The sequence below is a fragment of the Corvus moneduloides genome, chromosome 8 (genome assembly GCF_009650955.1).
Source record: "Corvus moneduloides isolate bCorMon1 chromosome 8, bCorMon1.pri, whole genome shotgun sequence".
NCBI classification, from domain to species: Eukaryota; Metazoa; Chordata; class Aves; order Passeriformes; family Corvidae; genus Corvus; species Corvus moneduloides.
The window spans coordinates 9340847-9362225 of NC_045483.1; the positions used below are offsets into that span (position 1 = coordinate 9340847).

The 21379-nt window shown below is 40.2% G+C and overlaps 1 protein-coding gene across 8 annotated transcripts in view; it reads left to right on the top strand.

The window, feature by feature from the left end:
• Positions 1-21379, top strand: part of GPAM (glycerol-3-phosphate acyltransferase, mitochondrial) — a 47297-nt gene that overhangs the window by 16353 nt on the left and 9565 nt on the right. For 2 of the 8 annotated variants that reach the window (XM_032115606.1, XM_032115613.1), the window contains exons 1-15: positions 929-997; positions 1183-1353; positions 2716-2846; positions 4802-4924; positions 7882-7955; positions 10811-10924; positions 12116-12265; positions 12987-13083; positions 14093-14229; positions 15537-15636; positions 16369-16581; positions 16957-17070; positions 18973-19058; positions 19991-20106; positions 20871-20941. In XM_032115606.1, the coding sequence (XP_031971497.1) occupies positions 2745-2846; positions 4802-4924; positions 7882-7955; positions 10811-10924; positions 12116-12265; positions 12987-13083; positions 14093-14229; positions 15537-15636; positions 16369-16581; positions 16957-17070; positions 18973-19058; positions 19991-20106; positions 20871-20941 (1497 nt within the window). In that variant the 5' untranslated portion in view covers positions 929-997; positions 1183-1353; positions 2716-2744. Of the gene's footprint in view, positions 1-423; positions 509-928; positions 998-1182; positions 1354-2715; positions 2847-2868; positions 4428-4801; positions 4925-7881; positions 7956-10810; positions 10925-12115; positions 12266-12986; positions 13084-14092; positions 14230-15536; positions 15637-16368; positions 16582-16956; positions 17071-18972; positions 19059-19990; positions 20107-20870; positions 20942-21379 lie in introns of those variants that run through there. The other 6 variants (XM_032115609.1, XM_032115607.1, XM_032115612.1 and 3 more) reach the window with 6 other exon arrangements.

A 21379-nucleotide genomic window follows, 5' to 3' on the forward strand; every position in this document is an offset into this window, starting at 1 on the left:
TACAATTCTCATTTGTAATAATTTCAAAACAACATCTAGAAAGAAGACCTTAAGAGGAAAACTTAACACCTCGTGGTACTTAAATTTGTAAGCAGAGTATTTGCATTAGTATAAATGATATCGTGTATTTCGTCAGTTTATTCCTGTATTGCACTGCTGTGATTTGGACATTCAGAGAAGAAATGTAGGCACGAGCCTTTACACTGGGCTGTAACTCAAGCCACAGAGAAAACTATCTTTAACCAGTCCAAGAATGCCAAAGCCAAAAAATACTCTCGTCCTTGTTTGGTTACATGCAGCAATCTCAATCAACATTTACTTTTGCTCTCAGTAGAAGGCAAATTGGCACTGCTGCAAGGCCGGGCAGGCAAATCGATACCTGTCCCGAAATTTCTGCAGTTGTTCTCAGCGCCAACTCTGAGTCGCTGCAGACACATTTAAACACCATTTCACGTCGTTTTGCCAGCGTTTTCCTGTTTAGCAGCTCAGATTTGAGAGCAAAACAGCTGTGAGTCGCTGCTCTCTCTGGGCTGGAGGAGGGGGCCGGGGAAGCGGCTGTTGAACCTTGCGGCGGCTGCGCCAGGGCCGGGGCGGCCGGAGCGGCTCCGGGCAGGGCTGGGCACGGGCACCGCAGCGGTGCGAGGGGTGCGCGGGCCCTGAGGGCAGCGCCGGGGCCGGGCAGGGCCGCGCTGCGGGCCGGGCGCTCAGGAAGTCGCGTCAGGCCTGGCGCCGCCGCGGGCCCGGCGGGCGGGCTGGGGCAGCTGTGGAGCCCGCGGTGAGCGCGTGGCCGGGGCCGGGGCCGGGTGCAGAGGAGGCGGTGCGGACGGGGCAGGCGGCACTCAGGGGCGGTGCGGGCCGGGCCGGGCCGGGCCGGGCGGGCGGTGCTGCCCCCGGCGGCGGGGCGGGGCAGGGCAGCGGCTGCCGCGTGGCGGGAGGGGCGGTGCGGCCCCGGCAGCGCGGGGCGCACGGGGCCGCCGGCGGAGCAGCGGCAGCAGCGGTGCGGGGGGCGCGGGGCGGCCGGCGTGGGGCCGGGCGGGCGCGGGGGGCCTCGGCCGTCTTCGCGGGGCTCCGGCGGCCGGTGCCCGCCCGCGGCCGGCGGGGCGCGGGGCGGCCCCTTGGCAGCGGCCGTGGCCGGGGCGCTGCGCACCCGCACCGCGCTCAGCGCCGCGGTTTTATTTATAGCAGGTCTGGTGAGCGGCGCGGCTGGAGCCCGGAGCGCTGCGGAGCCCTGCTGAGGGGGCCCTGGTGATCCTGGAGCACTGCTGGAGCCCGCGGGGATGGCGGTGGCCGGCAGGTGAACAGCGCCAGCGCCGCAGCGGGGAGCGGGCGCTCGGGGGGCGGGTTGGCTCACAGGTAGGTATGCGGCGGCGGCTGCTGCTGACACGGGCTTTTAATTGCGTATTTTTTAAATATAGTATATACCGGTGCAGCCAAGGTCACCTTGAGCAGGAGTGGGACGCATTTCGGTTCCATCATTTAGAGGTTGACAGACATTTTTTGTATTTATCGGGAGGTTTAGATAGTAATTGTCTGAGGAGTCATTCAAATAAAAGGCAGATTGAATGTAAGAGCCAGCAAAGACAAAGGGATAATTTAGGTACTTAGGCTGTGTCAGGATATGCATGGTCTGCATGGTTATACTGGCTCAGACTCCACTTTGTATTGGTAGCTCTCTGCGTGGAGGTATCACGGGATGCGTTTGTGGCAGCTTGGGGAAGGCACTAAGAAAGGCAAAAACGCTGGACTAAAGTTTTAGGTCTTGCTGTTGCAGATGTTAGCTTAGCATGCAGGGTGGGAACTATCTCATTCCTGGTGGCCCACAGCCTGGCCATGATAGAAGTTTCCTTGCAGTGACAGATGGAAGAGGAGGTATTGCCTCTTTACAGTTTCTCTTGGTGAAAATGCTGGGATTCCTATTTCAGTGGCTCTCAATAACAAAGCAGTTTAACTTGTAGTCTTTTCAAAAAAGCTAAGTTTTAATATGTTTGTCCTTCCTTTTTTTTTGGCCAAGGGATAATTATTTACTGTGTTCATTATATCAACTTCAAAACTTCCGTTTCAAAATAATAATGCAAGTTTAGATTTCTTTACTGCTCGTTAATCTCACAAGACTGAAATGTCACTTGTTAGCAGTGTGTTCACATTTAGGGGTGTGCTTTTCTATAGAGCACTCCTTCTTTCCGAGGAATTTGCAAACTGGTTTGACTACAGCTAGACCAGACATATAAAATATACTCTGAGATAGGATTAGGTGAGAACATTAATGTCAGTTTTTGTGGATCGTAGGTGTCCTTGAGAAGCAAGTTATGAAAGAGCAAGGTCACAGAGTGCAAGAGAATTGTAAACTTCTGAAAGTGTCTGACGTGTATCTTTATGGCTGCATGGTTTAAACCATGCAGTAAAGAACAGTGGAAAATTACAAAGGGACTATAGTGACCTGTTATGGGAAGAAGAGCAGGGAGAGAAAAGCATGCAGGAAGCTGACTGGTGTGCTGTGTTGATGAAAGTCAAATGTGCTGGGCTTTTTAGCATATTAAAATCATGCCAGTTTCTAGCTGCAAGGAAGTGTCTTTGGAACTGAACTTTTACTGAAGGGTGAAAAAAATCCAGTTTGCTAACTTATTGCTAGATGCCCATCACTGAAATTAGGCGTGTATTTCTGTGCATGCATATGTATATATAAAATACAAATACATGCATGATATTATTTTGCAGTTTGTGATCTTCAGTTCAACTCCTGTGTCATGGATGAAACTGCTTTGTCCCTTGGAACAATAGATGTTTCCTATTTGTCCACCTCAGCAGACTGCAGCATCAGTAGATGTAAGCATTCCAGTGAAGAATGGGTAAGTAAAAATTGTGAATGTTACTGACCTTATTTATCTTATTATTTCTTCAAGTTGGAGGTGGACTTTTTATTGTTATGAAGAATGAAGATAAGGCATTACCTCCCTCATGCATGATAGAGTTTGGTTTTAATTAACTTGAAATGTAAGGAGGAATCAACAATTCAGTTCTGTGCCAAAGAATAATGTTGCTAGAAAAGAAAAATCCTGTCAAACCCTATTGATAGTCTTACAGTCTTCTGGTGTGATGTTGCTAATCATTTTATATAGCAGTAAATGTACAGAATCCCACTCTGGAGTAGCCAAAGTCAAACAGAAAGTCAAGTAGGAAGTTTATTGCTCTTCTGAGTGTTGTAGTTTAAAATGTGCAGGTGAAAAGGAGCTTGATGCTGAAGTTGCACATTCACATAGGCATTGAAGCTGGAGCTTTCCGTGCAGTCCAGAAGGCAGGAAAAAAGTGGTGGATATAAATAAGGAGCATATTAAAAGTCTGTGTCCTCCATTGAGTGAGTCTTGGGATTTGGAAGGGACAAAGGAGGCAGTGAGCAGAGCGGTCTGGGTGGAGCCAAAAGAGCCACATGGGGACTGGGATGGTGGCAGTTGGTTTAGCAGCATAGGTCAGGAGGAATTAGACATGGATCTGGAGAGGAGGAGTTTGAACTTGATACAGAAGAAGAATCGGAAATATGGTCAGAGTTGACGGAAAGGACAGATGTCCTGGCAGCTGGAATTTCTATCTAGCTGGATCTAAGTTACATGGAACAGCAGGCTGCAATAACCAAGAGGTCTGTGAGAAAGTGGAATAAGGGCAGGCAAGTCAGAAGAGATAAAAAGGAGGTTTTGTAAGAAAACGTTGGGGAGTTAAGTGAGGGGTTGGGGGCAAGCAGAAGGAAGATGTCATTGTTACAAAGTTGGTTTGTTTTGGAGTTAGCATGAAAGAAGGTGATAGAGGAGGGATTATGGCAAGCTTAGCATCTTGATACTTGTTTATTTCATATGGAAGACTTAGCCTTGGAGTATTTGCCAGTTCATGATGCTTGCCAAATGTGGTAAATGCACGATTCAGTTTTTAAGCATCTTCAGCATGGCTTTTGAGTCTCTAGGTGTTTCTCACTGGGCTGAGTATGTGGTGGTCTCTATTTGTGTGTCCAGCCTTTGTTCTACCCTGCTGCTCTTCCACTTAAAAGTTCTATTTTAAACAACATTTTGGTTTTGGTTTGGTTTGTTTCTGTAACTTCTCTTTTAATACTGAAAGTAACTTCCCTCTCAATAAAATGCGTAGTTTAAAAATGGCAACCCAGTCCTCATTCTCAGGCAAGCAGTAATTCAGTAGACTTTAATGAAAGCAATCAATGTCTTTGAAAATATACTTAACTACAGTTTTTGCATTATGTCCTAACACAGTGAGTGAGTTCTGTGAATGCAGTCACTCTGGATTTTTTTGTTCTGTAATCTTCAGATAGTGTAACTTTGGAGAAGGCACAGGAGTTCCTGTCACTCTGCGTGAAACTGCTGAAAGTGCCTACGGAGTCCATGGAGTTAATGTTTTGGATACATTGAGTCTTCTTGCAATTTTTCAGGGTGATGTTCAGTTGAACCTTAAAATACATCGCTCATATTACAAGCACCTTTACATTATTGACAATGTAGTGTACTGCTAATTTCTTTCACTTTCCTCAGCTGGCAGTTTCTTTGCTGTTTCTTAATTACAGTTATCATTCCTTTTAAAATTTTGCTTGTCAGCCCATGCAGCAGTGCTTAGATACGTAGAGTACAACACTGAGATTTTACTTCTGTTTTTCTAAATTATAGAAAAACCTTGGAAAAAATTGTGCTTTACACAGCTGAGGGGTAATTTTTTGTGTGCCTCCATCAACTCCTCTTCCTCAAAGTTTTCCCCTACACAGTAAAGCACGTATTTCTGCATATTTACACAGTGGTCTTTTGTTCTGCAGGGAGAGTGTAACTCTCGTCCCACTCTCTTCCGATCTGCCACTTTAAAATGGAAGGAGGCTCTGCTGAGCAGGAAAAGGCCGTTTGTGGGACGATGTTGCTATGTATGCACTCCCCAGAGCCGGGTAAGAAGATTATGGAATGGATTATGTCTGACAATAATGCATAGTTGCAGCATAATGAAGTTGCAGTAGTTTCCTTACTTTCAGAATTAAGGTCGTAATGTTTCTGCTTTATAAAGTGCTGTAGTTTTTCACTGTTGTTTGTGGTTGCATTTAATTTGTCATGGAATTAAAGAATGGCACACATCTGTTGTGATGCTTGGTCTCCCACCTCTCAGTGCAGACTTGCTCCTTGCACAAAACTCTTCAGCTCCTCAGAATGATCACTGGGACATGGGATAGCAAAATTATCTGGTCTGTTAGATTAATAATAGGAATTTGGTGCATAGGAAAGTATGAAGGTTTGCTTTTAGGACACTTTAATTCTCTATCCACAGAATAAATACAGTTTTGAAACTGAGCAGTATGCTTCCTTTCTGACTTGCTCAGTCCTGTACTTGAAAGAAAAGTTAATTTTCTACACCTGGCTGATTCCTTGCCTCTCTGCCCAGCCTGGAAACAAGGACTGCCAGTTGTGATAGTGGGGATATTTGTCTGCTGGGAACAGTGTCAGGATGGCTCTAGAGAAGTTGTGCAAGCTGATTTAAAATACGAACTTTGTTGAACTGCACTGGGCAGGCTTTCTGTAAGCTCAAGATGCAAAATGCTGATAAATGGCATAATGCAATTTGCAACCAGTTCATCTTGTAATTTGACTATGTGTACACCCTGGGCTTTGGATTGCACTCAGTTACACCTTCACTGGCTGGGCTAGAGTGAAAATTTGCTTTACTCTTTGACCAAAGAGAAGTTATTTCGCTATTCCTCTGCTAGAACAGAAAATTGCTGCAATGACATACAAATGTGATATAGAAATCCAAATGTGCCGTGAAGGCTGTGTATGGTATGGGCAACAAGACAAGCAATTAGATAAACTGAGACTACTTCAAACAGATAAGTCAAGTGTTTTGACTTACGAAAAGGTATATGTGAATCCTCAGCTTAGGGCTTCATGCATTTATTTATTAGCCTGTTAGTAATTAGGCTGTTACTCTCAAACTGGGAGTTATGCTTTAAAAATAAAAATCTTGTTCTGTATTTCGTCCATTTAGTAAGAGACTAATTAACTGTCCTGAGATCCCACTTAAGAAAGGGGCACAACCTATTAAGCCCTTTATTGCCTTCTGCTATAAGGAAAAAATACCATCCTTGCATAGACAGTAACTAAGAAAATCCTCTCATTAGATTCCAATTTTTTTTTTTGAGCTGCCTTTTTCATTATTTTTCTTAAGGAAAAGTAGTGAATGAGACAAATTTCCTTAAGTGTGTTGGCCAAACTTAACAACTTGCCAGGGCTGAGAGTGGGAAGTCTTGCTTCTCTCTCTCGTTTTCCTTCCTGTTCTCCTGAGGGCTGATCAAGTTCACTAACCAAGCAGAAAACTACCTGCTTTATTCATTCAGTCTGTCTATCTTAGTTTCTTTGTCTGCATGAAGGTGGGACATTAAAGGGTGTGCTAGATGTGCTGTAAGTTAAGAGGCGAAGGGTAGTGATCAGCAGGAAAGGCCAGGATGTGGTGGTGGGAACTGGGCTTCTTCTTTGTGCCAGCAGGGACATCCTGAATTGGTTCAGTTGAACTCACCACATGCTCTGCCTGACACAGGATTGGAGAAGAGTTTAAATAAGGAAAAGCTAAAGTATGGCATTACAGCTGGAGGATGAGTTTCATAGTGAGGTTTAACCTGATGCTTAGAGCACGGGTATGGACTGGTATAGACTGGCATTCAGTGATACTTAACTTTTTGTTGATTGTTTGGGAGACCAAGAACAAGTCACTTTGCTTCTCTTTGCTAGAACATGTCATCAGCTTATAAGATCCACAAAAAAATCACCAGTGTATAGTCAAAGAAATTAGCACTACCTTGAAGTTTCCTCTTAAGAGCTTAGAGCAACAATTGGTTGATTGTACAGTCCAGTTGTGCTTTAGCTGGGAGCAGGAGACTCTGTGCTCCTGCTGTAGCACATAATTTCTACCTGATTTGCAAATGACATAGCACGGTCATATATTTTAATTCTGTGGCAATGCTGCATCCTAAACAAAATACAAATGACTCTTACCTGACTCCCATAGCAGAGTTGGTGGTGAGGCTGTTATGCAGCTCTTCTATTGCTGGTGACCATCTTTCTCCTTTGCTGTCCTTTTTTTGTCTTCTTTGACATGTACAGTTCCAGTAGTTTTAGCTGTAATTCACTGCTGACAAGGTACCAGTTTTATAATTATGTGTTATTTAAGTAGAAAGAAATCAGCCTCTTGGTCGAGGTGTTTACTTGAAATATGGAAGAGTAAAGTTTAGGTCTTCCTGCTAAGGAATATTTGTTGTGGAAGTGCTCCTAAACTCATCCCAGTTAATACCTTGGCTTGTGGAGTCTGTAACAAGGATCTACAAGGCTGGACTGAGTTTGTTGTTCAGGCAGAGCAGGAATGTGGAGATTTGCCACCTAACCATGGATGGATATCCTGACCCTTGGGCTACTGTTACATGATCTGCTGGCAAACTGGATGTCTCAGACTGAGCGTCAAACACTCATGGTTACACTAATGCTCAATGTGGCTTAATAAAGTTCTGTCTCAAAGAGGAGTTCTGTATTATGACAAGTCCTGGTTTATATTACATCAGAATCTGATGAAATGTTGTGGTTTGAAGAGTGTAACCAGTACAACCACACAGTAAAGCCTAGAGAATGGTTTGAAAGTACTGGACGTGGGCACAGTGACTTGAATTTCATTTTCATTTCAGAACAGTTTGTGTACTGTATAAGCAGGTTCAGCACTAAGCAGGTTCAGCACTTCTTTGGTTTGGCTTTGCTTATAGTATAAATGAAAACCATTGCATTATCTTATATTTTATGGTGAATGTAACAGACAAAGCTATTCTTATGTAATGAAGTAGTCCATCAATCTTCTTTTTTCTTGGTTTTACAGGATAACTTCTTCAATTCTAGTATTCCTTCTTTGGGTCTACGTAATGTCATATACATCAATGAAACACATACGAGGTAATATAGCAAGTGTTGCTTTTGCTTTTAAAATTCAGTGTGTTTTGATTTTATGACAGGGAAATCTCTATTATGGTCTGGACTGAGTTAATATATATTGGGGTCCTAAAATGCAGAAGTTTGGTGCTGACTTCAGTAGTATACTTGTTAAATCTGGTTGTGTGTATTTGTGAGCTGAGCAAAGTCCTTTGAGGTTATAGACAAGTCGTGTAGGGGTCAAGCCTGTTTCACAAAGAAAACAGAGCACCTTTAAATTCTTTCTCCCTTAGTGCAGATGGCAGCATCTGTAGCATAATGGTGAGGGGACTGGATTTATTCCCTTGTGCAGAATGACTTTAGCCTGCATTAATTAATTTACTAAGCAGATCTGCCTCACAATTTAGGTGTTGACTATTATCACTAATGGCAATTAAATCTAAATATGTCTTATGAGTCTGTCTCTTCTCTGCCTCAGTGGCAGAGTGCAGCTTCTGAGAAATGGGGTATAAATGAAAAAATCTAAAAAATGAAGACGTGTCTTTCCGCTATTGGAATCATATGTTGTGTTCTGGGATGAGGATATTGGAATTGCACAAAAATATTCTGTTCTTTGGAAAGTTAGTAACTCTTGCTAAGTTTTTTTTACAGTAATCATTAGCATAAGCAAGTCCTGCAGTGTTTGTTGTAGAGTCAGAACAAACAAAGAGAGGCCAGCAGCCTGAAAGAAATGAGTCAAAGTGTCTGAGTGGAAGAAAGGCAGCATTGTGTGTGCTTGAGAGGGAGGAAGCTAATGTTAGAGGCTGTTCTTTATTAAATTTGAATTAATTATGTTTTTTAGGAGTTGAGCTTCTAGTTTAGAATACAGAAATATAACAGAAATACTATATAACTTCTTAAAAATTAGTTTTAAAAGTCCAATGCTTGAATGGTTTTGAATGGTCAAAGTTACTTGAATTGGAAATATAAGGAGTAAAAAATATGGGTTACTGAATTACTCTGAAATAAACGCGTTTAGCTCAGAATGTCATAGTGTGAAAATGGACAATTTTAATGAAATTCTGAGGTCCCATGGGGCTGCATAGTCACAGTTTCCTGGCCTTAGAAAGCAAGAGGGGTCCTCTTTTACTGCTAGCACGCTGTAACTGTATTGACATTATCATAGCCTTTGTCTGAGGTACAACTTCCAGTTTTAAATGTCTCGTGACTGGTCCATTCTGTGTGGGTTTTGTCTTCTCTCTTTGCTGTATGATCAGAAAACAGATTTTTCCAATTAAACTACATTGTATCTAAGCTGTAAAATGAATGTAGAAGCTTGACAGATCCCTGCAGTAGCTGTGTGCTGTTGTGATATGTTCAGAGTTACCAAAATCGTTGTCCGAAAGAAGCATGTCCGTATCTTTGCTTTCTAAAAAAATCAATTAAGTCTCTCAAACCCCAAAGAGAAGGGGAAAAAGGAAAAAGAAGCAATTAAAACAGTCACCAGTCTTCTTCTTACAGCACAAATAGCTGGTCTGAATATTTGTGTAATCATTACGTGCTACTCTGTGCCCATGACTTGTGCATATGCACCCATCTTAATTACAGTGCACTCAAGGGCTTTGGCCTTTCACAGTGTAAAAGTTCCTTCTCATCTTTCCTTGCTGTTTTTAACACATGTATAAATTTACTGAAATGTGGTAGGGAGCTTTAACCACCAAGATCAGTAACTCGAGTGATGACAAGGGATGAGATGTTGGCGGCGCTCCAGCATGGAAACCACCATGAGCTTTGTCACCCACGGTTCAGTTTGGGACACTCGCTGGAGCAGCAGCCAGCCATTGCACCAGCAGATCTCAGGACAGGGGTTTTACATAATACTTAGCTGCTCTGGGCTTAGGAATGGCCAGGATTTCATTTTTCATCCAGCTGTTAATTCTGCCCAGTCGCATCAGCTCTGCTGTTTGGGGGTCCCAGGTGTTTGGTTTGTGTAAGTGGTGGCATGTCCACTCCTGACCTGGTAAATGAGGGGGGTGAGAAGAAGAATAGTAATGAATATCCACTGCTGGGGATGGGATATAAACCGGTCTTGTGTCACATGCATTTTCTGTGATGTTTGATATTCCAAATAATATTTTCTCAGGTGATTGCTGCTTATATGATTTAGAGTAGAGGACAGAGTTAATTTAAAAAGAAGAGACTGTCTGCATAAGTTACCTTAAACACTTGAATTTATAGTGAGATTTACTGATTATTTAGTGGTTCTACTCTTGCTAAAACTTTGCTAGGAGAAGGTATGGAGAAGACACATAGGACTGGGTGTTTGAAAACACTGTAAAGGAAGAAAAGCTAACTAAAAAAGTGGATTTAGTTTTGGTGACTAATGCAAACATATTTTCAAAAGTGTTTGTGAGAGTTTACCCTGCGCTTACGTGAGCAGTTTTCCCAAGACGACTCGGTGTTCCTTGAAGAAGTTGACAAACCTCTTTGCTGGGCATTTTCTTTCCTCGGTGGAAAGGGGCACCAAATTGGAAATCAACACTATTACTTCATTTGGCCTCGTTGAGCTGGGGAGTCAGTTCCAGTAGACAGACAAAATGTATATGCTAGTTTGGTTGCTACTTCCTTATGATTCTGTGGGTGTTTTCAGACAGTATCACCCTGAATTGAAGGATGCAGACCCCAGTTGTCTCAGATGTTTTGTGCTATGTATCATTTGTTTCATCCATAACACGAAGATACTGGCAATTTACTAGAAGATACAGAAGCCTTTAGACAGCCATTCATAAAACTCTACTTACTTTTGCTTCTTAATTGTATTTTTAGTTGTTTTTAATGCTACTTTTTTGACAGCGAAATATTTTGAGGATCACACTGAAATACCCTTCATGCTTTTGTAGGTACAGAGGGTGGCTCGCGAGACGCTTTTGTTATGTCCTTTTTGTGCAAGAGAGGGATGTTCATAAGGGTATGTTTGCCAAGAATCTGACAGAAAATGTGCTGAATAATAGCAGGTAAGATATTGCAAAATTTAATGTTTTTTACATTACCAGTACATTAAAATGTGACTTAATTTAGAAACTGCAAATTTTGAATATCAGACTGTTAAAATATTAGAAGATACAGTCTCTTTAGCACAGCCTTTCAGGACTGTAGCTTGCAATTTTAGTTGGAATAGTAAAAGGGGAGTTTAAGAATTACAAGTCTCTAAATGAACACTGTGTAGTGGGGGAACAGCAGACAGTACACACAAAAATAAATTGCTAAATGAGAGCTCTTCAAACTTCTGTTTGTCCAATTCATGTAAATCATTACCACTGAAGTCATACGGCAGTCATCAGAAATTGTCAGTGTTCAGAAATAAGAGGAGAGCAGCATTTTGGAGTACCCTGAGTATATACCAGGAGAGTGCAGCAAAAAATGGAAAAAGGCTTTAGAATGGAGTATCCACCCTTAACTTTGTGGAGCTTGTTTTCTGTTTCATATGCCTCATTTTAAATGGCATCTTGAGCCCCTGATCAGCTGTTAAGGTATCAGTTTTCTTTGGACACAAAGAAATTCAACCACATGCTCACTCCTCGAGGCTACTTTTGTCAGAGGGCACAATCTGCCTACATTAACATTCCTAATTCTCCTGAATTTTTAATGCTTGTGTCCCATCTGAAGATGATAGTGTTGCTTTTGAAAAGTAAAACAGACTGTGTTGTGCCACAGTCATGGTATGTTAAACCACTTACTGTCTCCTGGGTGTGTTTTAAGTGGGGAAAATAGTCCTTAAAAATTTTGTTAGACTTGGTAAAACTGAGAATTCAAGAGGAACAATACTATAGAAGTTCAAAAGAGCAACTGCGTAAATCTATCTAGTGAGGTCAATGAAATTGCTATGGCAGGAAAAAGAAAACATTAACAAAGATGAGATTGCACCTGTTCTCCCTGGATTTTTAACTTTATTAACCATTTAGGAAAATTGGCAGTCACTTAGTATTGGTACTTGTGAACTGTGTACATACTGTTTTATATGCTCACCTTTGAGCTCATTCAACCATCATCTGCCTGTTACATTAGAGCTTAGAAAACTGAATTAAATTTAATGCATTTGGAGTACACAATTGTTCAGTGTGGATGCTCATTCCAAGCTGTTGTTGTGTGTGTCTTGGACTCTTCTGTTGTGGGACTGTCTCATAAACTTTACTTTTTAATGTTAGAGTCCAGAAGGCCATTGTAGATGAAGCCTCTGAACCAAGTACTCCAGGTAGTTTTGTTCAGACGGATCCTAAAGCTATCAACAAAGTGAAGAGAAAAGCTAGGAAAATTCTCCAGGAAATGGTAGCAAATGTGTCACCTGCTTTAATCAGGTAAGAACTATATCTCATCAATATTGTCAGTGAGTGGAAGGATGGACAAGCTCTTTCTGTATAATACCAGCAGATCTCGTAACACATTATGCAGAAATAATAATTAGTCTAAAAATGCATTATTCATAAAAATCCACTTTCTAATATTAGCTAATAAAATAGTAGTTATTCTTCATTTTCTGATGCAGCAGAAGCACTCTGCCTTTCCAAGGAATAAATCTTACGAGATTAAACACAAACTTTTTCTTTTCTCAAATTAGTTTTGGTGCTAATGCTTAGACCAGTATTGGCATCATTTGTTGTTTCAGGCTCATATGGGCAAGAGCAGCTATCTGCAGCATCACAGACTGAAAGACAATTTTTCCAGTAGCCTATTCAATACTACAATTTGTAGATATGAATATCTCAGAGAGAGTCTTATTTTAGATAGCATCTTCTCCTGTGGTGTCTGCATTTACTACTAAGGATGATTTTGTCTCTGTCATGTTCCTAGTTCCCAGCCTTCACTGAGGTTGACAAAAAGATTTGTCTCATAACTGCAGGAGGCTGAAATATGGCTACTAACCATAGGGAAAGCCTTGTTTGGCAATTGGATTTTACAGTAATTTTGTTTAAATATAAGTTATCAGATTAAAAGGCTTTGCCTCTAGTCTTACAGAAGCAATATAAAACAGAAGCAGAAATAAATGAAGCTTTTTGAGTTGTGTTTGTTTTCCCTTAGGTTGACTGGCTGGGTGTTACTGAAGTTGTTTAACAGCTTTTTCTGGAATATCCAGATCCACAGAGGTCAAATAGAAATGGTCAAAGCAGCAACAGAGGTAAGGGAGGGTGGGAAAAAATCCAGTAAGGTAGATTTCTGAAGTAGTTTCTAATAATGTTTGCAGCACTTCACTTTTTGTGAGAGTTTTCCTAAGTCTGTATGAAATGAGATTGTAGGTAGAACTGATGTGTATCTGTGAAATAGTGTTCTTAATTAAATATAATGCTCTGAGAATTACATAACCTAAAATACTATGTGAACTCTGGGTTTACCTTTGATTCAGGATCAAATTTTAACTGTCAGGCTGAATGATTATCTCAAGTAACCTGCATCCAACATAATTTCCAGTTTTTTGAGCTGAGACAGCCAGTAATAAATTAGTAGACCTAGTCAGGATTTTTCACTTTTACCTTGATTTAGAGTAAAAAACTTTAAGAAAAAACTTTTCCTATTTCTTACTAGCCATCTGTTTCCAGTTTCTCAATATTTATTGGAATTGGTCGAACAAACTCATAAATGCTACCATTTTCTTTACACTCAAATGAATTGACTCTTCTTGCAGGATTTACCTTAGAAATACTGATTAGATAAATGGAACAAATAAAAAAAGTTCCTATTATTTTCTGTTGTTTTTTGGATGCTGTGTTTGGGAAACGCACTATTCATAAATCCTTGCTAATATCTAATAGAAATACCAGTACTTTGGTGACAGTGAGGATTTCCACATCCCTTTAATTGTTTGATTGGTGTCTCAACACTGTGAGTCTGAAGAAACTGGGAGTATTAATCATTGTTAATGTAATGGATACAACTGAAAACTACAGTCCATGAAAACTAAGACTAAAGACTTGTTTTTACTTCACTAAAGACAAGTTGCCTAAAAGGTTCTCCTTGTCCCAGCTGAAGGAAAACCAGGAGTAAACAAACTCAATTATGGTAACTGGAAAATACCATCAGTTCAGATAAGATGGTGCTAGCAATCTCAACAGTGGATTTAAGAAAAGGAGTAATATTTCATCTTTCTTACCAACTGACTTGTTTCTTTTTTCCTTCTCTCCCCACCACAGATGAATTTGCCTCTTATCTTTTTGCCGGTTCACAAGTCCCACATTGACTACCTGCTTCTTACATTCATTCTTTTCTGCCATAACATCAAAGCACCCTACATAGCTGCAGGGAACAATCTCAACATCCCCATTTTCAGGTAATAACCTCTCCTTATTTGAAAAAAGACTGAAGTGGTGGGATCTGACCCACTGCACAAAATGTCCAAGCGTAAAATTACCTGGCTGTTACTGGGCCATCCTGTAGAACTTCTTCAGTTCCTGTAACATGTTCAGAGAGGGAGCATCACAACATCCTTCTGAGAAGATCTGTTATAACCTTAGTAGGGTAAGCAGAAAGGATATGCCTTTCTTGGAGTCTCAAAATGGGTAGGTGACTAAGGAAAGATGATATGGGAAAAAGAGTTGTGAATGGACAGCTCTTCATGCAGTTTAGTGAGCTGGCTAATGAGCAGCAACAGTACTGGGTGAATACTACTTTGTGAAAAGTATTCCACTTGAGTCTGTGTTTAAATTACATTTCTGGTGGTCGAAGAACATGAGGTATTTTGGGTATTATTTTGCCATTGAGACAGAATTTGGGCATATTTGATACCTAAAAAACCACACGATATTATAGGAAATTATGAGGAAAGAAGGGAAACACCTTGACTTTGAGAGTATTTTACATGAGTAAGTGCAGGTCTGTAATAATCCCAGTGAAAAAGGCATTCATACAAATTATCAGTTAAAATGCTAGTTCTTAGGGCCAGCAGAATAAAGAGAGAGAGTTTAGCATAGATAATCTAACATTACTTTAGGCACTGGGAACCCTGAGTTCTGCAGCATTCAGCAGGCCCACGATCCATACACAGCACCCTGTCTGCAGAAAGAAGCACCCACGTTTGGTCTTTTGAGCCAGTAAAGGATTTTCTTGCAAGAAAATAACTTTATTCATCTTTGCTTCTGTCAAGCAGAAGGGATGTTGTCATGAGAACTTCTTGCTACACTGTGAGATAAATGCAGGACCATGCAGGTGGTGTAATTGCTGGTGCCAAGTGGGAGCTGCCTGCAGATTGCTCTGTTAAAATTAGCTGGCTGAGCTGATGCTGCAGCTGAGGGGAGTGTGCAGCACATGATGGGCATGGAGGCCATGCTGTCTGTGCACAGATTGGGGCCAGCTCAGGTTAACTCTTACATGGGTCACCAGCATCTCAGTGTGCAAGAATCTCCTGGTCAGTGGTCTGTCAAGGCAGTGAAATGGAGCAAGACAGGGTAAAGAAGCCTGTTCGTAAGTGAAACAGAGAAATACTTGTGTAGTCCCATCATGTGCAAGTAGTGTAATACAGTTTAGTCTTCAAGAATTTCAGTTATTTGAATCCTTGTTGTGTGCAAGGAATTTTTTGTGGATGTGTAGTAGTTTTCTGCAAACTGAAATCAGTGAGTATAATCCTTCTTTGGTGTGTAGCACGTTGATCCGCAAGCTGGGAGGATTTTTCATTCGACGGAAGCTGGATCAGAATCCTGATGGTCGTAAGGATTTCCTGTACAGAGCTTTGCTCTACGTGGTGTGTATTTCTTGTCTTTCTTTCTGTAGGTAGTGTTTCACTTGGGTGGCAAGTGGGAAAGTGAGTTCTATCACTCTGTATTTATTGCTTTAAATTTGTCTGAAGTTTCATGATGCAAAAAGGGGATTTGTTTTTGTATGAAGTTTTGAATTTATAGTATAAAGAAAATTGCATGCTCAGCCCCTTTGAGGATGAGCAGATTTCCACCTTGCATAATCCTTATTAAAGAATGTGGAGTTAATACTCTCTGAGTTAACTTATGCTTGTTTCTCTGATGTCTTTTGTTGTGAGGCATCTCTACCCTGATTCAGTTAACACAATGGAAGTCTCTGTTCATGATGGGTTGATGTAATCTTTTGTGCCATTCAGTGTAGTAGCTGTATTTACATCTCGGAAGATGGGGTGTTCTGGGGAACCAGAAGGAGAGATGAATGCAAATCAACTGCATCAACTGTTGTTAGAGATGCTTTTTGAACAAATGTCATTTTACTGCTTGTATATTGATGCAAATTCAGTTGCAGATAGGTCTGGGTTTGTGTCAGGCGTTAATTAATTACTGGGGTTTTTTCCCCCAAATATTCATGCCAAGTCATGATCTTCCAATGCTTTTGAAAGGAAAGGTTTCTGACAATATATTTGAAATATAATTATATGTTATTATATATATAAATGCCAATATAATTAGACTTAATTTAAACTTTTTTTTTTCTTTTCCAATCTTTTTGTATTCAGCACATAGAAGAATTGTTGAGACAGCAGCAGTTTCTAGAAATATTCTTGGAAGGCACACGGTCTCGAAGTGGAAAGACATCTGGAGCTAGAGCAGGTCTTCTGTCCGTGGTGGTGGATGCTCTCTTCTCAAATGCTACTCCTGATGTCCTAATTATACCTGTGGGAATCTCCTATGATCGCATAATTGAAGGTCACTATAACAGTGAACAGCTGGTAAGAGCAATCAAATGACTTGTTTTGCCTGGGGGATTTTCTGCTTATGTGCAGGAAAATGTGTTACATACTTAAATGTTATGCTGGTCCTCTGTCCCATGGACCTGGGGTTAGTGTTGAGGCATGAATCACAAAACCTCTCTGACAAGGAGTGCTGAGGTACAGGTGACACACTTCTAAATGCAAGTTCATGACAAGTAATATGTTCAAGGGGATATCTATGGAGAAAAATAGTTCTCTAGATGTACTTGAAGTTACAAGGTGTGTCAAAAGCTTTGGCCTTGCTTTGTCTGCTGTTGCGTGCATTTTAATTTTAAACATAACCTTTTAATTGCAAAGTGGAAAAAAAGCAAAACAACCACCTATATTTTCTAGGGCAACCCTAAGAAGAATGAAAGTCTTTGGAGTATAGCTAGAGGAGTCTTCAGAATGCTGCGGAAGAATTATGGGTGTGTCAGAGTAGATTTTGCACAACCATTTTCCTTAAAAGTAAGTTTGGTATCTTGAAGGTCTTTTTGAAAGTTTGATGTTTTTGGTGTTTCAGTAGTGGGACACATTTATTTCGAGTTTCTCTCTGTGGGTTATGATCACTAGCGTTATCTGCTGCCGTCCATTCTGGCGGGACAAAAGTATCCCTGTTTTTGATGAATGTGTGAGTCTTTGGACTCAGCTGAAATAGTCTCAGAGTTGATATATTAGTTTTGATATGGTCTGAGTATTCTTACTTGTGGCGCTCTTTGTTTAACAAGCAATCTTTAAAATGATCTTTATACCTTGTATTAATTCTTTATGTTGTAGAGACATTTGAAGGAAGCTGAATACTGTTTTCCAGTTTAAGTAATTTAATGACATACGCTATGGTTGAGGAAGGGCATTTATCTCGCTGGATTTTTAAAATTGCTAAGAAAATTAGTAGCTATAAAAGTGTCATGGGTAGTATATCATAAAAATCTGTATATTCTTTGAAAGTCATCATTCATTATTAGTTCACAGCTATTACCTACACTACTTCACCATATACTGTTCTGTAGCTTCTCAGAGAATGGGGTCATGTGGCAGTATCTGCATTCACTTTAAATTTTCTCCGATGTCTTTGCAGAATCTGCTGGTACAGATTTCACTAATCTGTATTCTGCCACAGTATACCTTATTTTTAGTGTAACTTTAATAAGATTAAGCACTGTAACAGCAACTTATTAGAACATTATTCAAATTAATTAGGTGTTCTTCTTTCTGCCCTACTTCTCTCAGAAAAAGCAGTAGGTTAGAGAGCTTTGGAGGGTTCGGTTACCACAGCATGAAATTATTGTGACCAGCTGCACTGCATTATAATTAGTGTAGTAGGGAAAGATACTAATTCACTTCCAAAGGAGAAGGCTTGGGCTCTTCTTGGATCAGTGTAAGGAAAAGAAGGTTATCTGCCCTCTGAATCTAGTGAAATGCTAATCACTCTATACCTTCCCAGAGCCTCTGGCAGATCTCATTTGTACCTGTGTTCCTTATTGTGCTCTAGAATGGTGATAAATTACATAAATCATTAGAGTGTGCCTTAGTTCAGATTTGCACAAGTGTAACTTCAGTTGTGTCACTGCAGGTTTTTCTAAAGCAGATGAGCTTTGGGGGTTAATTTGTCTGCAGTTCTATGAGCACAGGCTTGGAAGCAGAAGAGTGTGTGAAAGAGGCTGTGAAAGTCTTTTAAGCAGCTTTTCTGGGAGGGAACTGTTTTCCTGACCAGCAGGTTAAGTGGCTCTTTAGTTTCCCATTCTTTACAAAAACTGAGGGAACACAGTGTCCTGAAAACAGAATAATGTAAATTTTAACCTATAAGGAGAGGAGTTTGGCTTTAGAGAAATTTGGGATTCAGGAATTCCAAGCATGCAGTACCCTGCCTGCTTCCTGGGGGCTTTAGTCTGTGTCTTGAAACTGGAGTTTTGTACACTCGTGTTTACCCCTGGAGAAGTTCTCTATCCTGGCATTTGCAAGCAGTAATTACAGTCTCCACGTTGTTTTTGAATGGGTGCTAGGCTTTGCTCTCACTCATGTTAATGAGGAAGTTCTCATTAATTTAATCCCGGAGCAGCTCATCTCAAAGGAGTTGTTCACAGCAGGGTGCTGACAGGGGTTATGTGTTGTTTTCATTGCAAGTTTTTTCATGAAGTACAGATTCCTTGCTCTGGGAAGTCTGCTTTGTGCATAACATAAAGTCAAAAGTGAATAAGCTGTTGAAAACTTTTAATATCTCTGACCTTATTACTGCTTTTTTTGGTGTGAGCTATTTTTGGTCATGGTTTCATTTTTGAGTAATTGCCTTTTTTCTGTAATAGCATTATCAATTGAATGCAAGAATAGGGTGGAAAATGTACAAAAAATAACAAGTCTTTTTTTTAACAGGAATATGTAAACAGCCAAAGCCAAAAACCTGTGCCTGCTTCTCTTTCTTTGGAACAAGCTTTGTTACCAGCTATACTTCCCTCAAGGTAGAGATTTTTTTTGGATGTTGTTGAAAGGCAGGACAGGTTGGGATTTGTTTATCTTTTTAGTGTTCTGCATTACATTCCAAGCAGAGCTTGAACTGCCCATGGATAATCTAATTGTTTATAGAAAAGTGCAAAACTTAGGCAATTACAACTATGCAATTTATTATAAGAGTTACATTCTTCCTGATGAGCTCTGTTTAAATAAATTCAAGGAGACTTTTTAAATTTTTTTTTACATTTTAGTGATGTCTGTTGGTTTGTTTATAAATTTTATGGAATAACTCAGGGAAAAAATTACATGCTTACTGTAAGTGAAGGATTTTTTTAAACCTTACAAACATTTCACAAGATTTTTGGAATAATTCCAAAGCAAATAGGACCTGGGAGTGAGTACTCCTTGTTTTCAAGGAGGTGACTGTCACTCAGAACTGAAAAACTGCTCAAGGGTTAGCTCTGCATTTGTTACATAGATACACATTTTAGTTGTCTTTTCAGGACTTACACAAACCTGTGTGGTCCTGGTAGAGACAAAGTCAGTCCTGTACCTTTAGAAAGTTCTAAGTCCATACAAAAGACCATTTCTACTTTGTAGAGAGACTGGGCTCTGTCTTTTAGGTAGATTTGCTTATTCTACTGTTCATATTTGTTGAAGGAAAGCGAGCAGTTGGTATTGCAGCAAAGTTGTGAGTAGCCATAGAAAATGGTTGCAATTTTTCTTATGGTAGTCTTACTATGGATTGTTTTTTAGTGCGAAGAAATAATCTGGGAAAGTCGGTAGAGCTTTTTCCTTGATAACATTTTTCTGCCCTTACCAGACTATAATGGTATTTTGTGCTGTGGTCCACTTAGTATATATAAAAAATCAATTTAGATTATTTTACATTTTGATAAAAATCTAAATGTCATCATGTCAATTTTTATTCTGTATTCAGACCCAACGATACTGTGGATGAAGGTGCAGAGGCCTCACTGCCCAACTCCAGGGATATCACCAGTGAACCCTTCAGAAGAGAGCTGATATCCAACTTGGCTGAGCACATTTTGTTCAGTAAGTGTTGAAGGGTATCACTACCACAGAATCATAGAGTGGCGTGGATAGGAAGGGACCTTAAAGATCATCTTGTTTCAACCCCCCTGGCATGGGCAGGGACACCTTCCAGGTTGCTATCAGCTGCCTGTTTTGTTTTGCTGACTGCATGAATTGTCTGCATGGTAATGTCATACTTCCTAATTGTCTCCATTCAGGTGATCATTTAATGACTTGCATGATCTTGACAATTCTCCATCCTTTGTCTTTCTCCTTCCTCTTCAAAGTTTAATAAACTCTTTTGCTGATCAAGTAGAAGATTTTTGTTCTGTTTGTTGGACTAGTACACTAAACTTTATGTACTCTGAAGTGCTTGATTGTCATATTGATACACTCACTCATTTCTTACCTCTTCATGCAAGTAGTTATTGGAGTGTCTTAATGGCTTTATTTAAGGTCATACATGAACTCATCTAGCTGCATGGACCAGTGTTGCCAGGTTTTATAGGTTATGTGATATATGCTTCAGTCAGTAGCTCTGTAGCTTGTGGTACAAGAGATACACAGAAAGTAAGTATTTAAGCTTTATTTGGCCTTCTTACTGAATTTAATCTGATTACTTTAATATTGTTTCTTGATAGACATGATACACTGTATTTCATTTGGTGGGTTCAGTTCCATGCCCACATCACTATTATTATTTTTTAAACAGTGGGTGCTCTTTCATTTGTAATGCTGTTCTGAGTGTCTCAGGGCCTTAACAAGTTTATCTTGTTCACCTCTAGCTGCTAACAAGTCCTGTGCTGTGATGTCTACCCACATTGTTGCCTGTTTGTTGCTGTACAGACACAGGGAGGTAAGGCTTCTGTGCTGCTTAAATAGCCAAACATTGCTTTGGCCTTGATAACTCATTAAAAAAAACCAGTATGGATTTTACTATTGTATTATACTGATAAAAGAAGAAAGATTAAAATTTAATTTAATTTTAAATTAAAGTGGATTTGAGGTAGTCTGAGTGCTGATATTTTAGTTAGCAGTGGGTGCTTGAACACAAGCATTGATATTGATGGGATGATAATAAATGCTTATGTGGAAATAGATCTTTGTAATTCAAAATGTTATGCCTTTCTAAAAGATTACATGGGTTTCATTTATTGTGTTAGGATTGTTTTTTAGATCTCAAAACACATTCACTATTGAATACTCTAGAAATTGTTCCATTAATTTCCAAATTGATTTTGCTGTTCCTCAGTACTAAAATATTTTATCACAATGGCAGAATGATACTAATGTT